The sequence below is a fragment of the Dermacentor silvarum genome, chromosome 1, assembly GCF_013339745.2.
Source record: "Dermacentor silvarum isolate Dsil-2018 chromosome 1, BIME_Dsil_1.4, whole genome shotgun sequence".
Lineage (NCBI taxonomy): Eukaryota > Metazoa > Arthropoda > Arachnida > Ixodida > Ixodidae > Dermacentor > Dermacentor silvarum.
The window spans coordinates 421,783,442-421,801,049 of NC_051154.1; the positions used below are offsets into that span (position 1 = coordinate 421,783,442).

At 49.0% G+C, this 17,608-nt stretch overlaps 1 protein-coding gene across 3 annotated transcripts in view; it reads left to right on the forward strand.

Annotated features, from left to right (window-relative positions):
• The window catches only part of LOC119437625 (valine--tRNA ligase, mitochondrial-like), a 201,138-nt gene that overhangs the window by 157,213 nt on the left and 26,317 nt on the right, over positions 1-17,608 (forward strand). For all 3 annotated transcript variants that reach the window (XM_037704619.2, XM_049660745.1, XM_049660746.1), the window contains 2 exons: positions 3,155-3,367; positions 6,075-6,183. In XM_037704619.2, the coding sequence (XP_037560547.1) occupies positions 3,155-3,367; positions 6,075-6,183 (322 nt within the window). The remainder of the gene's footprint in view (positions 1-3,154; positions 3,368-6,074; positions 6,184-17,608) is intronic.

Sequence of the window (17,608 nt, forward strand, 5' to 3'; positions counted from 1 at the left end):
CATGTGTAGGCCGACCGCCACGAACAGCAGTAAAACAAATTGAAAAGCGCAGCGTGGGCCATCTGGGCAGTGGGCTTTCGTCTCGACGTGCACATTGCGCACCGACGGCACTTGAGTAATGGGAGTCGAAGGCTGACACAGAGCGTTATCTTGCGGGCAAGTGGAAGAAACACGCATGTTTGACTCCCAACTACCGCAGAGCTCGGGGAGCAGAGAAGACCACTGGCGCCACATTAGCGGTCGCGCTTTACAGTGACGAGGGGCCTCGAACCCCCTTTTTTGCGGTGCGCTTTCTCGGAACCGCCGCAGGCGTGCTCCTCGCGCGCGGTAAACGCGTGGTTGTTAACAGATTCACAACTTGAGGTTGCACCGATTAGTTAAACGGGCGGCCTCCCCTAAAGGGCGACAAACAACCCCGTCTCGTGTCCGACTTCCGCACTGGTGTTCTGGTGCCGTAGCCTTGGAATAGGCGCGGTTCGGGTCTCGACACGGACAGTTTGAATTGCGCGACGCCGACCGGATGCGCGGCCACCTTTACTTTCTATGGGAGCGCTACCGCGCACACCGGCGTGTGGTTTCTGAGCGGCAGGAGAGCCTATCAGTTGTGTCTTGGACCGTAGGCGCCGAGAAGATGTTTACTTCGTCTTGAGGTCGAGACACGGGGTCGGCGTTTGGCTGGAAAACAGTTATCCCGCACAACTCACTGACAACTTTACTCGAAAACAAGTAGTTGTTTATGATGCCACATGGCCCTTGACTCCTGGGAATCTGGTCACTTCGCGCACGTGTTTGAGGACTGGCGCCATGATTCCTGTGCTTCCTCGCGTCCAGGTTTTGTACATGTGTTTTGCTTGTTGTTACTTAGTTGCACCAGCTGCGCTGGCATGCAGTTTCTTGGAACTTTAGACAAATGTGGGCAGCGTGACCCTCTCCCCTTTGTTGCTGTATATTGTATACTTTGGGTGAGGATTCTACACAGTGAACTGTGCTAAAAAAGTGTTCTAAAATGGTTGGTTGACGGACCGGCCAATCACGTATGGAAATTCTAACAAACCCAAGGATTGGTGAACTGATTGTCCAGTCACAAAACACACCAACAGCGATTTGTCAGCAAACATTTCGGGGCGGAGCGTTGGGCCTAGAAAATGAGGCCGCAGCGCTCCAATCAACTAGAGTGGTTGTGGACCTGACTTCGGGTGCTAAGCACCATCGGCTCGGCCGAGATAGGGTTGCCCTATGTAGTCCAAACCTGAGTAACTCTCTGTAACCAACGTATCATTGCAACCAAGCTTTGAAGAATCGTTATAAATACAAGTTTTCGTTGTTGATACATCAGCGTCTGCCTTCTTCGAGCCGATCTCACCCATTGAGCCACCTGTGCAGACCGTCTCTGACGGTGCGTTCCGGACGCCGAGGTGGGGGTGAGAACCACGTATCATCGTAGGAAGAGGAGAGACCCTCTTTACTGCATGCCTCATAATCAGATCGTGGTTTTGGCACGTAAAACCATAATAAAATGTTTTTAAGAGTGACCAATAGAAGGCACATACATTATGTTGCATATTAGACAACCATTGCCATACAAATGCCACATGCACCTTTATTGAGGTGGACTGATGTTCTGGCAGATCATTTTAATTGCAGTGTTCGTGCTGCATAAAGGATCAACGTAATGTTTGACTAGTATGCTAAGGAGAGCGGGCACTGTGTAAGCCAAGGATTCCTTGCTGTAATACACCTGGGGGGTGGGAACATGCCATTTTTTCTTTTTCTTATTTCCTGGATGCAGGTATTTTATTTGTGCCAGCGAGATAGCAATGGAATGGTTACACTTCGGAAAGGATTTATTATTCGATATTAACCTGTAGTTATGCAATGCAGACACAGGAAAAATACAAAATTTTAGAAAAATATATTTTGTTGGTCAAGAAAAAGGCACATTTGCTATACTGTGAACTGCTATATTTTAACCAAATGCACTCTAGACAAATTTGTAATATCCGTGGTGCTCCAGATAATGCTACAGTATTTAAACAGTGAGAACACCAAGTTGTACAGCAAAACTTTGATTTTAGTAGGAAGAAATTATCACATTTGTGCAACAATACCAGCAGCAGAAGATGCCTTCTTGCACCAATATTCAACATGTTCGTCCCAAGTCGAGTTCTAGAAAAATTGACTCCCAAGTGTTAAAACTGAATGAACAATCTTTAAATATAAATATTGCAGCAAGCATGCTCGAATATTGCTGGCGACCGACTTTGACAACTTTTAATCAATCACCCTCGTGGCTTCTGCTGCTCTCATCATTTGATAAAGTCGCATCTTCTGCACCCTCCCAAAGTTGGTCATCCTCTGTGCTGTTCATTCTGTTTGAGATTTCGGTCACCTTGAAGCTCTTGACGACAATCTCGAACCAAACTGCGAGCATACTTTTTGAGTATCCACGAGCACACTTTTTTCAGCGATTCACTCTTCATATGCCCAAAAGCACAGTGCAGCTAAACAAGGAGCCGCAGGACAGCACGTGAATGTTGAAGCGCGCTGTATCTATGCTGCATGATCCAGCAGGACACTGTGATGTTGATGGTGATGCCATTGTCAGCAGGGCAGTTACTAGTGCCATCTAATAGCGGTTTGCAAAAATTAACCAGCGTGCAGGTACGCTTGTGAAACTTTTTCCCCAAATTTCGCTCTTCAAAGGGGAGGAGCATACCTTGCACGTAACTATAGTATCTATAGTATCATGACCTTGTGTTCGGCAGCGCATGGCATTGCGCTGCCGAACACAAGGTCATGGGTTCAATTCCCGGCCACTGCACCCGCATTCCAATAGCGGCAGAATGCAAAAACGCTCATGTGCCGTGATTTGGGTGCACAATAAAGAATCTCAGGTGGTCAAAATTAATTACTGAGCCCTCCACTAGGGTGTCCCTCATAACCCGCTGTGCTGTTTTGAGACATTAAACCTCGCAATTTAATCGTAACACATCTGTACATTTGGCTATCCTGTGGTGTTCTAATGTGCCACTGTTTTCCAAGCTACGCTGCTCAGGGAAGCTTGTCACTTTCTTGATCGACCTTTTCGAACTGTGGTGCGGAGACGGTTCTTCTGCCTTGTCAGCTCTGGCCCCCCCCACCTCCCAACTTGCAGGAGAGCATGAAGGCAGCGGTTTGGGAGAGCCGCACTGCAGAGTTGGAGCGGACGTGCAGCGTCCTCTGGGTGGCTCTGAGCACCACACTGCGCCTCATGGCCCCCGCGGCGCCCTTCCTCTGCGAAGAAGTCCACCAGCGTCTGTCTGCCCGCTTTGACAAGGGGGGACCCTTTCCCAGCATCTGCACGGCTCCTTACCCCACAAGTGAACAGGTAGGTGCACTGAGCTAGAAAATAAGGGGAAAAAAGAAGCCTGTCCTTATCCATACTTTTGTTTTAATGTCAGCTGTAGACAGACCGTAGAGTTGCAAGAAGGGGTGCGAGGGAGGGGGAACTGCTCAGTCACTCGTTCGTGCGTTCGCCGGGCTAGTTGACATTCACCGCTGATGGTTTCTGCATAATTTTTTAATTATATCCCCTTAGCCGTCGTGTTTTATTAAGACGTTTCTTATCCAAAATGCTTATTTATTTATTACTGATTGTGAATAACCTTATAAAAAGCAGGTTTCCAAGGCAGAAAAAAAATAACTGACTCATAGAAAGTATAAAAGTAGGTTACTGAAGTTTATTGTGCACCATAGTATAATTGCATCAATGTGCTAGTAATCAACAAACATTATAAAGGAATATATACAGAATTTTTTTTTTGTCTTTGTCACATTAGCTACGCATGCTAACAGTGCATTATTTGGCTAAGAGAGCTTTGGAAGGGTGTGGTACAGCTCAAAACAAGGGATTACACAGAGTTTCTTTCTGATTGGTTTCATCGACTGTTATCAAAACCAGCTCATGCTCTAGAAAACACTAAATATATTGCAGTTGATCCCGGATATATCAAACTCGGATATATACAAAAATTTATAGCATGTGAAACACTTGTTTCACGTGCTCTCTAGGATACGATATGGAGGGTATGCTGCCGTTTGTGTCTGCTGTCAACAAAGTCTTTTAGAGCGAAAGCTGTACTACGCTATGTCTTGCAAGGTCATTCATCGCGTCGCTATGACCTTGAGCCGCTGGAGCGCAAGTGTGGCAGGTGTGACGTCACGCCATGTGATCCGCTGTGGAGAGGCGTCACAGCTGCGCTTGCTTGGATTCTCTCCGCTGCTGTTAACGGCTGCTTTGCTGGCACTTGGTCGCTTAGTCTCAGCATGTATGGTGCGCCGGCTGGGCCGTCAGTGCGTGCACTTCAGTGCAAGCGACAGGCTGAACCCAGTCATCCAGTAGATATAGCTAGACGGCAGGCTGCAAAATCTCAAGCAAAGGCAAAGTTGGCTGCTGAAACACCGGAGCAAAGGGAGGCCAGATTAGACCGCCAGCACGGAAGCATGCACTAATGAAACACTGTGTGCATAGTCTTTGCAAAACCAAGCCAAACAGACCTTTCTCTCGCGATAACTAGGTTTGCAAGAGTTAAACCTCAGCCAATTTTTTTCTTGTACTGTTTTTATCGGCGCACTTTCCTGTTTATTTAGAATATCTGACAACATGAAAGGTCAAGAAGGCAGGTCTTTATGTCATGCTACTCACAATTTTCCTGATTAGCCGATCTAACGCTGTGGAACCCTTTTATGTAAAAATGCAGAATAAGAATTTCAAATGATGTTTTACTTGGTTGCAAAGAGCAGTCCTCAGGGGCCACAATTGAAGCCCTGTTCTTAGGGATCGTTAAAGGGCTGATCAGAATCTGCACTCATATTAGGATTCAAATTAAAATGTAATGTCTCCACATTGGTGAAAACAAGAAGGGAATTTTTAATGGGCTTAGGAGGTTAGCCGATTCCTTGCTTTCATCTGATCAACGCTTGTTCGCACATTCATAAAAAAATTTTAATTTGTTCATATTGCAGTAGACTTCTAGGAAATAAGGCCCAGATATCTGTGCATATATACGATCTGATATTCAGCAACAAACAATTGAAAAATGTTACATCCGCAGAGTAAAATAGACTGGCGCACCGACTTTGGCACTGCGCAATGCATTCGCTTTGCACATAGTTAAATGCAAGCATCAGGTGCTCTCTCCCTTTAATGCCTTTCTCTCCAGGTGACCCCTTTGCACACAATTTTTTTTTTCTGTCCCTTTTACACTCGGCCAACTGTTCTCTTGTGGAGTGTCATCTGCCGATGGCTGTGGAAGCCTTTTCAGCAGCTTGCTTCAATGTGCACATTGAAAGGTGGAGGTATGACATACGCTTTAGAGTCCCTTTGAGTCTGCCTTTAAAGCAATGAGACCACTTCTTTCTTAATGGTTGATTGACTTTCTTGAGACCATAAAGGTTTGCAAATGTTGTAAAGCTGCAAGAGCTGGGCTTTTCTGGTCCCTTTTTCACGTCATGACACCATCAAGGTCCTGTGCGTGACATCACCAGGGTGAAAGCTGTTGATCGGTCAACTGACGAGGGACGATGGTGCCAACATGAGGAGCCGATTGTGGGTTCTGGGAAGGGAGTAGGGCTCGCTCATTGTGTGCCACTCATCCTTCTGTGGAGCTTCCATTCTGTCGGTGTTGTGCCGAGGGCTATTAGGGGTGAACATGGGCAGAGCCTTTCTTGTGGTGTGTTGATGTGACGCGTAGCTTTACCTGCACTGGTGAGGGTACGTGGTGAGGAGGAGAGAGCACCGATGTTGAAGGCAGTGAAGGTGAGTGAGAAATCACAGCAGCCGTGTAGTCATTTATCGAACACCTGTAACCTTGCTATTGAAGCATCACTTTGGAAAATTCTTGCTGTGGTATGTTCATTTAAAACTCGCACTGGTGCCATTACACAACACATTTTCAAGCTCAAAGGGGTTTAGGTGCCGTCTTTTTGTTCCCACTTTTTTTCTCTTTATGCCTCAAGTCTACTATTGCTGGAATATCAACTAGCCCGCTGTCAAGCCTTGCTCTGTTCTGCTGCCTGCTTCTCTTTATGTGCAGTGGTGTTCGTGGAGGGCCGAAGACTTGGAGCGTCGCATGCAGCGAGCCCTGTCCATTGTTTCGTCACTACGCAGTGCCAGGCTGACATGTGGGCTGAAACAGCCCAGAGGTAAGCAGGGGATGCTTTTGGGCACCAGCGTGACCTTCTTCTAACTTGGTCCTAACTTATGTCCTGTACCAAACAAAGGCTGTGTTTGCATTGACAACTAGATCTGCCTGTGGCAACACAGACACACAACGGTGTGCATGCACACACCCACAAGAGAACTGCGTCTTGGTCTAGTTGGTGTGTACTCAAAGACATAATTGCCGCAAATAACAGACGCATGTAAAGGTAGGCGCATCGATGACATGGGATGCTGTGCTGCCCGTGTCGTCTGTGTGTTTGCCTTTGCCGTGCTATGCCGTGTCTATCGGGAAATGATCTATATACAGTGTAGCCCTGTTATAACGAAGTCGGCGGGAATCGGCAATTACTTCGCTACAGTCAAACCTCGGTATAACGAACCTCGATTTAACGAAATTCACGATGTAATGAACTGTTTTTATTTCCCCATTTTAGTTCTAGTGAATTAACGAAACCTCGATAGAGTAGCCGACCGATTTTCCGGACTTTGCGGGGACTGAAAAACAGTCCGAAAAATCGAGCAGTCCGAAAAACCGACCAGTCCGAAAAACTCGCCCCCGACCCCCCCCCCTCCCCCAGACAGACAGAAAAAGAACTTTAATGAAGGTCCTGAGAAGCTCCGTTGCCCCCTCTCAGGGAGGCCGCCCCAGAGAAAAAATTATGAGGCTTAGAGCGGCTTAAGAAAAATGTCGCAGTTTCGCCCAAAAGGTGGAGCATCGATTGCGTTAGCAAATTAATAGATGGCCATACGAAGTAAGGATGTTAGTTTTATCGACAGTATAAAGTTGTAAATATTCGCTTACTAACTAAATAAGCACGGTGTCACGCGCGCACAGGTTACATGAACACATCTCGCTCGATGACCGCGGGCAAACTGACCTTCGCGCTGTCTATTCTCTCGCTTCAACGCGAACGTTGAAAAAAAGAGAAAAAAGAACAGCGCATATGAAGCTACTGGCACTCGGCGCACGCCATTTGTACCCATCGCAGATCGCTTTGAAGATGAGTCCCCCGCGGGCGCACACTTCGGCCATGTGGCAGATCGCTTTGAAGATACGGTGGCTGCGCAGCAGCTCCGTCGGCAGCAGCCGCAAGAGCTGAGTGCAACTCCCCACCGTCTCCGTCACCTTCTCCCCGTGCCCCGCGAGCGATCGAAGTCCGTGCGCCTCCGGCCGCCTTCCTCTCGTGTGCGTGAGATTAAATTGCGGTTGCCGGCTGACCCTCGCAAGCTTTCACCCGCACATGGCGTACGGCGCAACCGAAACTTAAAAAAGAACAACAAAAAAAAAAACTGGGTTCCGCTTAAGTGATTATGACGATAGTGCTGAGCTGACCGAAAAAAATTTAAAAAAAAGCAAGTGCCACTTGTTGGAACGTTTTGTCAGCCAAGGAAGAGCGGGCATGGCCTCAGAGACGGGAGGATAGCATGCGTCTACTAATCTATACAGGGGGGCATATACAAGGCTATACAGGGGGGCACTGGAACCCAAGCCCGGCCAAGCCAGCGGAAAATCCAACATGGCAGCCCTGAAGATCAGAGAGCGTGGCTCGCAGCGAGCGATTTAGTCCGGAAAATCAAACATTGGCACCTAGATTCGTCCAAAAAATCGGTCGCGAAAATGCGTTAGCTCTATGGGAATCCTGACGGTACATCTATGAAGTCCGAATTTTTGGAGTCCGAAAAATCCGTCAGTTACTGTATATTGAAATTCTTGATATAACGAAGTTTTTCGCTGCAAATACAACTTTGTTATATCGAGGTTTGACGGTATAACCTCTTTTTCGCTATATCTGGGCTCTAAAAAAATTCAAGCATCAAGTAGACCAAGTTGAAAATTTTACACCCTCTGAACAAAGTGGTTGAGGGTCCCCTGCACGCATTTCAGAACAGTGGCCTCAACACTGTCCAACTGAGCGCAAACGCCCAGTTCAGAAATCAGGTACAGTCGACGTCCGATTTCCCGGACGCCCGAAATTCCGGACATGCCTGATTTCCCGGACTCATCTGTGGCACCGTCAAGTTCCCCATAGAGTCAATGTATTAAAAAGTCCGAAATTCCGGACGCTTATAGCCTTCGCCATCCGATTTCCCGGACTTTTTACTGTTAGCCGTCGACCCAAAGTCACCACCGACGCCGCCATTTTGGTTGTTTTCTTATCCTCGAACCCACCATACTCGCATCGCAGGTGTGGCCAGCAGCACCGCCGTACCGCGCCGCGGCTGCCGTAACCTCGAAACCGCACGTGTCAATCCGTTGCCAGCCGTAGCTTAGCCAAGCCAAACCTCACTGTGTTCGTTCACGTGTTGTTTTGTCAGCTCTGCGGTCGTGTCTGCGGTTGATCGTTTGCTGCTGCGCGCTATCTTCAGTGATCACGTTTCCCGACCTTCAGCATCCACCGAGTTCCTAGCTGTTTCGTGCTGCGCTTTTCGTCGAGCGGATTCGCCGTTTGCAGCGATGGCACTGACTGCTCCCTCGTCTTGTTCCGCGCCTTTGAACGAACTGCCATCCGCGGACGTTGCCTTCGACGATCTGCGCGCTGCCGGCGTGTCGATTCCAGCCGGGATAACCTTTGAGGGCTTCGCCGACGCTGACAAAGACCTCGAGCTATGTGCGGAGTTGACCGATAACGAAATCATTCGTCAAGTTACGGAGGATTCCGACGACTCCGACACCGAGAACGAAGAGCCAGCTCCTACACAGCCAACGAGCTCGGAGTTGACGCGAGCACTGATGACACTGTCATCGGTGTACAGCGGCAACATGACGTTGACTGAAATTGAGGCAGACATGATCGCGGGCAAGCGGACCGTGCAAAAGAAAATAAGCGACTTCTTTGCGCCCAAGTGCTGACCTATGAGGTAGCGCCGGCCACGTCGTACTTTTTTTTTTTTTATGAACGGCTCTTTTCAGAGCCACCTAAATGATGCATTGGCTGAATAGCAATGAGAATCTTGTACTCCGGCCGTGACCCTCTCCGTCAGCGAAAAATACCTACCAAAAAGGTGCGTTTTCACGTGCATTCGTTTTTCCGGACTGCCTGATTTTCCGGACGTTTTCGCGGTCCCTTGAGGGTCCGGGAAATCGGACGTCGACTGTACATATGTAACGTGTCGACAGCATTGACAGCTGCTCCAGAGGTCACTGGCTGAGGTACACCAATAGTATCACCTTTGGGGTCCGAGGCACTGTGATCGGCGATCGTTTCCTTTTGAGGAACACTTGTGAGTTCTTCGGTGGTCAGCTCCTCAATTGCAACAAGGTCTTCATCCGCTAGGACAAAGTTCATATTATCCAAGCTGCATGTTACAAGGTTTGCATTGCCCGCAGACTCCCAAAGCTGCCCCAACTGCTGCAGGACCGATGTCAACTGCTGCTATTTCATCTCCGGCAGCGCTGCTGCCCCGCGAGAAACCTGCTTTCTGGAAGTAGTGAAGTATTGTCTGTGACTTCACGTCCCTCCAGGCTCCACTTGCAAAAAATATTGCCTTCAGCAGCACCTTCAAGTCAGCTGAGTTGTCAGCTGTTTAGATGTCAATGAGCAGGAGCTCGATGACATGGCGGTGATAAGACTTTAAAGTTGGCGAACATTCCCTGGTCCATCGGCTGTAGCTTGGCGGTTGTGTTGGGAGGCAGGAAAAGGACCTCGACAGTGCTTAGATGTGCGTTGACATGGTGTGCGCTACAACTGTCGAGCAACCGCAGCACTTTGCGCTTCTTCGCTTTTCTACCACGATGAGGCACCACAAGTGGAACTGGGCTGGGGCAGCCCAAAGTGTGGGGTGGCTGTCAGTTGAGGAGAGTTTTCTTGTCAAACAAACGGGGGACTACGCAGTGCGACGAGAAATGGGACGAAACTGGCAACCTTTCTGGAGGGCGTTAAACCAGCTCATGTACCCAGTGGTCGTCCTGCCTGGCATTAAAAAAGAAAAAAAGGAAGCGCTGGTTTGAAGACTGCAACCGTGCAACGCCGGCTGTGTGATGCTATGAAGCAAGCTTTCGCAAGGAGCCAAGTTTGGCGAAAGGCAAAGCGATGCTTGCGGAAGCTGCCATGATCCAAGAATTGACGGTTTTTCGGCCTTGTTGATTCACGTGAAAGCTCAAAAGAATGTTTGATGAAAGGATTTTTTGCTTTTCTCGAAAAAATGGTTCGCTATATCTGCTGAGTTGCACTTATTTACGTCGTTAAAACTGGACTGAAAAGGCAGTGAAAACAGCTATTTCGCTATAAGTGGGCTGCACTGCAATTCGTTTTTGAAATTTTGGCTTAGCAATTGCAGTCTAGCATGTATAGAGCTACTGGCGACAGGCTTGTTTAAATTGCCATTGCCATTGGGGTGCTAGATGCTGCCAGTTCAATCGACCAAGCCATACCATCATTTTTGTTGTTTTGTTAGTTGCTTTACATTTGCAACCATCAAGGCTCTGGTTTTGAGGCCCAGAGGAAAGTAAGTTTCAGCCATTTGGCTTTACATAATGAGTATCTTTGGGTGAAGCCAGACACTGCTAACCCTCATTGAGCAAAGTGTGTGATGTGCCGCAAGATGATTGACATCGTTACAATGGGAAAGTCGACTTTGAAAAGCCGCCTGAAGAGCTTAAGCGTGTGGGCAATTCAGTGGCTGCTTAGCTGTTAAAAATTGAAACTAAGGAGGGGATTTGAATGTTTTTTTTTAGTTTATGTGTATCAACCTCCTTGAATTTTGGCCTTCAGCAGCCTGGAAATGCTTGAATTTTCCCTGAATTTTGGGTTGGATGTTCTTGTGAATCCTGCTCTTTTCATTTTTTAGCCACTTGTGGAACATAGCCAGATTTTCCGGATTTTTTGGTCACTTGTAGAATAAAGCAACTGTCTGGCGAATCATCATTTCGGACTCCCGATTGTTCCTACTTTTGGCTCAGTCAGAATAATGGCCCTCGCTAAGTCTGAATTCTAGATCAGCAACTGTAGTAGTGCCTCTCCCTGTTCAAGGTGGTGATGCATGTTGCAGGCATCAGCAGGCATTAGCACCTTTACTTTTTCCCAAGAAAAACTGGAAACTAGCACCAGCTTGCAGGGGCTGACGTGGTCTCAAGGTGAGAGGGGTGGCCTCCCTGTACATTGCAGAGTGCATTCTCTGCAAACTGTCAGAAAATGTGTATGATTATAGGCATAGAGTAAGCCCTCATTAACTCAAACTCTGTTATCTCGAAGTATAGTCGAGATAAAATAAGTTGAAATTTTTTTCCCGCCGCAGTATCAACCAATGTGTTTTTCACCCCTTATCTCGAAAAGGTTTTGCACCGAACTCTGGATATCTTGAAATCTTGACTTTGAAAATACCAGTGAAAAGGCAATGGGGCAGCGTCAGCAATGTCACTTGCACCTGCTTTTCACCTCATTGCAGCTCTAGGTGCCGCGCTACGCTCCCCTGTTTATCTTCTCCCCTTTCTCTCTATCACTGCTCACACGCACTTGCTCAACTGATCGCTGCCACTTTGTTGTGGTCTTGCATGGCAGTGGTGAGCTGGGGGCCGAAGTTTTTTTGTTTTCTCCCTCTTATTTGGGACGCTTTCTGTGACGCATGAGTGTGGTCAGGGCGTATTAATTGTGACCTAAAGCAAGATGATCGGCACTTTTGAGCAGGTGCGATTAACCCTTGCACTGCGCCCAAAAGGAGCCAGCACGCGAGTTCACCGTGTTTCAACAAGATCACCGCTTGGTAAGGACGCTGGCTTCATGCTCGCGTGTCAGTGAGGTGTAAATGCCGCATCACTCGTGAATGTCTGCTGACATTTGCGCTCTTCCACAGTCCACTTTGTTTTTGAAGTGAAATTGTTCGAAATTTATTACGATGCAGAAAGTAGCAGCATCAGCTTTTTGGATGTCTGGAAGCAGTTATGCTCGGATGACTGTCTTCAAATATTGCATTAGAATCAACTGTTTTTACTCTGTGCCAAGCACGCTGTCTTGGCACACTGCCAGTAACGCCATTGTGTGTAGACGCTGATGTGTCCGGGGCCAATGCAGGCGAAGGTGACCGAGAATATTACTGACGACATATTGGAAAGGCTTCAATGTGGTTCATGTGCGGACAGCGGGCTTCTGCTTCTGGGATTTCGCTCGTCTGGAAACTCTGTTTATCTCGGAATTTTCCCCGGTTTTTACAGCTTCGAGTTAGCAGGGTTTTACTGTACAGCCAAGCTTCTCACTGGAGTAGCTGGGGAAGCCACATAGGCCATGTATATGTCTTACAGTGCAAAGGTGCCTATGGTTTCGCAGAGCTGGCTGTTGTGAGACACAGCAATTGGTATGAACTGTAGCACCAATGTGGCACATTCACATTAGAACACAGAGATAAGTAGCTAAATAGAGTAACAGTGCATGGGACAGGGTGAATGGAAGGAAACAAAGTACTGAAACCCATCCATCTCTTCATCCTGTCTCATGTACTGCTATAGCTACAACTTGTACCAACCAGCCTGAGTCAGCCCACTTTCACACAGATCACCTTTTCTATGGAGAGTTTCAACCACAGTTTGGTGTATTTAGGTATGGTAGCTACTAGCGGGCAGCGCAGCTGTGCTGTAGACCAGCAGTCGTAGCTTGCATCTAGTGTGAGATTACGTGGGAACTGTGCAAAGTAACAGGAAATGGTCATTGTCATGTACTGTGCGGAAGGTGAGGCGTGCAGGCGCACAGTGTGACGAGCAAGTAGACCAGCAAGCTCAGAAACATAGAATGCTTTATTCGGAACAGTGCGTTGTCTTATACACGCTGGCGGTTGCTTATCTGCTTCTGATAACTGACCCCGAACAACGCCTGTCTGCGCTATCACATTCCTTCCCTCACAAGTTAAGTTCCTTCACAAAAGTCGTCCGACTCGTAACGAACAGGTTGTTGCCGCTGTCGTGAACTTCTACATACAGTGTAGACCGCTTATAACGTAAGTCGCCGGAGTCGCGAATATCTGCACTATAAACGGTATCGCACTATAACCAAAGCAACAATTTTCAAGTATGCAAAACATGTAGACCAAGGATGTAGACACGCTTTGTAATATCGCACGCACATCGTGATTACGTTTTCGCCAGTAAGCTGGTGAAAACATAACCTCGATGTAGTCGGTGCTCTTCAAGCTCGACAGCTTTGCAAAACGAAACTGCTTGCCGCAACCGCTGCGGAACAAACCGTGACCGCTATCGACGCAATTATGAACGGCGACTTTGTGGTGCTGAAGTCATGCGCCCGACGCACGCACCAAGTCGTCCAGTCGCTGCAACAACTGGCCGTCGAAACCGCGGTCGCTATCCATGCGATCGATGGCGACTACGCAGTTTTTTGGGCACGCGGCCGTCGCGCGTTCCGAGTAAAAACGAAACTACTGTTCGCCACAACCGCTGCGGAGAAAACCGCGGCCGCTATCGTCACGATCGTGGATGACGACTACGCAGTTACGAAAGCATGCGGCCAACGCGGTGTTATGCGCGGCGGTAAACGCAGAACACAGGCTTTAGAGACACAAATAGGCTCGAAGCATTCTGGCGTTGCTGTTATTCACGTACGATTTCAACTGATGGTTGCGGCGATGCAGACTCCGCCGCTTCGTTTCGGTTGCGCCGTTCTTGCTCTTTTGCGTCGCACATTTGCGGCGCTCCTCGCTCAGCAAGCTCCAAAAGTTGTCCGAATTAACCGATGTGCGGCCAAATAAGTCCGAATTAATGAGAGTTTTATTGCATTGAATAATGCATACGCCGGCCAGGAGTACGCACCTTGTTGAGAAGCGTGCTCGCTGCCGCCCTTGTCGGCGAGATTTTCCCGCGGAAGCCGCATTATACTAACCAGTATTTCGTCTCACGCGGCTGCACTGTAAGTAGTATGCATATACATGGAGTGCTATGGGAAAATTAACGGCAGTCAGAAAAGACCGTACAATATCCGGTCCTGCACTATAAGCGGTTGCATTATAAGTGGTCTATACGGTGCTACGGCAGGGGACTGGGGTGGCGTGGGCTGGACGGGTGCCTGGCATGGGGGCCGTGCTGGTGTGGGGGTCATGGGCTGAACAGTTGCCTCATTCTCAGGATTTATTTGACGATGGTCTCGTTCACCCGTTGGCTGACTGTCTCCCTCCATGGGCTGGTCCCACTCGGGCATACCCGTCGTGCTCCCGGGTACACCCGCCGGGACTGTCTGGGTGCCCGCGTACGGCAGGTGCTCTGGAGTGGCTGGCTGGGATGACTGACATGGGGTAGACGTATCTGCATGTTGGGAATAATTGGCAAGACGCAGATAATCAAAATGAACGAAATGCACTTTGCCCATTGTCTCCACCAAGTATGTCACAGGGCTAATGACCTTCACTATTCGGCCTTCAGTCCACACTATTTTCTCCCCTCTGACTGTTTCAATGTAGACGCGCGGTCCCCTCCCGTGAAGGAGCGAAATACAGAGCGACCTCGGTCACATTGAGCCTTGGACTTTTGTTGCCCCTTTAGCATGTCTTCGTGAAATGATGACTTTAGCAGCGACAGCTTTGGACGCGGCACCCTTTTTAGAAACAGTTCGGCTGGTGACCGGCACGTTACTGCACATGGAGTTGTCCGATATGCAAGCAAAAAATGGTCTAGGCGTTCTCATAGCGTCCTGTGGCTGCCGGAAGCGTTATCATGGAGGAGTCGCATGCACAAGATTTTTTTTTTTTTTTACTGTTTGCACACACCTCTCAGCTGCTCCATTAGACTGCAGGTGATAAGGTGGGCTGTATGTGTGACGCACTGCCCATGACTCGAGAAAATCGTACAACTCTTGCACCGCAAACTGGAGATCATTATCTGACACTAGTTGTTCCGGCAACCAGTACACAGCAAAGAGGGTACGAAGCTGTTCAATGGTGTTCAAGGTGGTGGTCGATTTCGTGTGAAAGACATCAATTCACTTCGAATAGGAGTCGACACACAAACAAGAATGAAGCGCCTTCGCACTCGAAAAAATCCATGTGTACTCTTTGCCAGCAGCGAGCGAAAAATGGCCAGGGTTCCAAAAGGGTGCGGGGCGCGCTACTATGCGTTGCCTGGCAGATTTTGCAACTTTTCACAACGGTTTTAATGGCCGCGTCAAGCCCAGGCCACCACACTAGGCCTCGAGCTAACATCTTCATTCACACTTTACCAGGGTGTGCAGCATGCAGTAAGGCCAACACAGATTCTTGCAGTTTGGCAGTTTCGGTGGAACAACTACCCTGCTACCCCATGTCACGCATCCTTGCTCTAGCGATAGTTCCATTCGTCTGGTGTGGTATGGCCGTAACTTGGCTTCTACTTGCAGTGGCCACCTGATAAGAGTAAGTTCCGTACCTTGCACAGCACTTTGTCCTGTCTGGTAGCCTTGGCGACATCTCTGGCCGACAGCGGCGTCGTTTCAAAAACTGCCAAACAGTCGGCTTCTTCATCCTTTGCTTGACTCGGAAGTGGCAATCCGGATAATGCATTGGGCACTTCCATTTGGGACCCTTTCCGATGCCTAAGCTGGTAACGATATTTCGCCAAAATAAGCGCCCATCGTTGCATGCGCGCAGCGGCCAAAGATGGTATCGGCTTGCAGGCACCTAGAATGCCGAGTAACGGCTGGTAATCCGTGAAAATCATTAAAAGACGGCTGTTCAGCTATCGGTGAAACTTCTTTAACCCAGATACAGTAGAACCTTGGTGATACGAATCTCGCGGGGTCGCGTGAAATATTCGTATCACCCAAAATTCGTATCGTCAAAACATACACAAAATCAAGAAACAATGAATTAATCTTTACCAGAAAAAATTCCTAATAATGGAACCCTGTTGATACATTCCTCACTGCTGCGTTTTCGCGGCTGCTATGTCACGTTTTCGCCGTCCCGACCTAAATCCTACATTGACTTCCATGTATTAAGTTCCCCTTTATACGTCGCCAATCTGTAATTTTCCTGTATCTTGCGTTGCGTTTGAATGTGGCAGTCATGTAAATTTAGCAGTGCAGCCAGCTTGTACGTTGCAACAAGCGGCCGGCACATTGCCGATACGGCGCGGCCACCGCATCACATGGCCGTATCTTGAAAGCGATCTGCGACGTGCGCAAAGTGCGAGCCCGCGCGAGCCTCATCTTCAAAATGATCTGCGATGTCGACAAAGTGCGCCTAGTGCCGGATAGCTTAATATGCTCTGTGCTTTCGACGTTTAATTCGCGTTGATGCGAGAGACAGTGCTGCTGCTGCGCTGAGGCCCATGACATCGGCGCGCGGGCGAGCGGCATTTACGGTTAGTCATGCTTCGCCAGTTGCGCTGCGCCAGCCGAGATCCCATCCCCGCTTCAACGCGTGTGCCGTCGGCTGCTATCTTCGGAGCATGAGCAGAACCATCCTCAACCCGCGCGCCGCTTTGAACAGCTGTCTGCGAACGTCGGCGAAGCGGCGTGGGCGCATTTCTTTCTTCGCACGCGATGCATTGTGGGTTGACGGTGCCGTCGCCCCCGACGCGTGAATGGGTCAGGAGCTGTCTTGGCGCTGGTCGCGTCGGACGCCGCCAGTAACGTTGGCTGCACCGGTGCGCCCTCGTTTTCGCCAACATGATGTAGCGTGCGCGCGCGTTATAGGTCGAACTATAAATGGCCCTTTACTCCAGCGTTATCATCGAGCGAGATGGGTTGATGTTTACCTGTGCGCGCGGGACCCCGTAATTTAATTAATACGCCTTTGCTTACAAGTTTATGCGGCCAATAAAACTACTATCTCCTTACTTCATGCAGCTGTTTACTAATTTGTTATCGCAATCGTTGCTTCACCTTTCGATCGAAACGGTGTTTTTTTTTGGGGGGGGGGGGGGTTCGGTCTCTTGAAAAACGTATCAACGGGGTTCTACTATCCGTGTGTGTTTTCTTCTTGCCCATATCTTCAACGATCGCCTTCTGGAAGGTGTAAAAGTGCGCGCACGTGAGTTCACGAATGTTTTCGCACCCCGCTGAACGCCTCAGCACGTCGAGCGGCGGGAGCATTTTAGCCGTGGTGGCTGCTGCCACGGTCGTGGTTGCTGCAGCGGTCCTCATCGTCTTTCTCTCTGGTGAAAGCATCAGCTAGACTGTGATTTGGTCCGGCCCGCTCGACATGGGGACCAATGAGAGATTGCGCAGCCGCGTGACATGGCTGGTTGCTTGGCGAATATGGATCCCGCCCAGATCCCGCTGTGCCGGCTTGTCTGTGCTGGTCGCTCCGCTGGCTCTCCGCTGCCGCCGCTGTTGCTCACGTGTTCGTATCATCCGCAGTGGCGCGGCAACGCGCTCGTAACTGCCGATTTTTGTCGTATTGAGAGCAATGTATTTCGGCCGGGGAATGTTACAAATTCGTATCGCACCGAAATTCGTACCAGCCGTGGTCATATCCATGTTACCCTCTTCACGA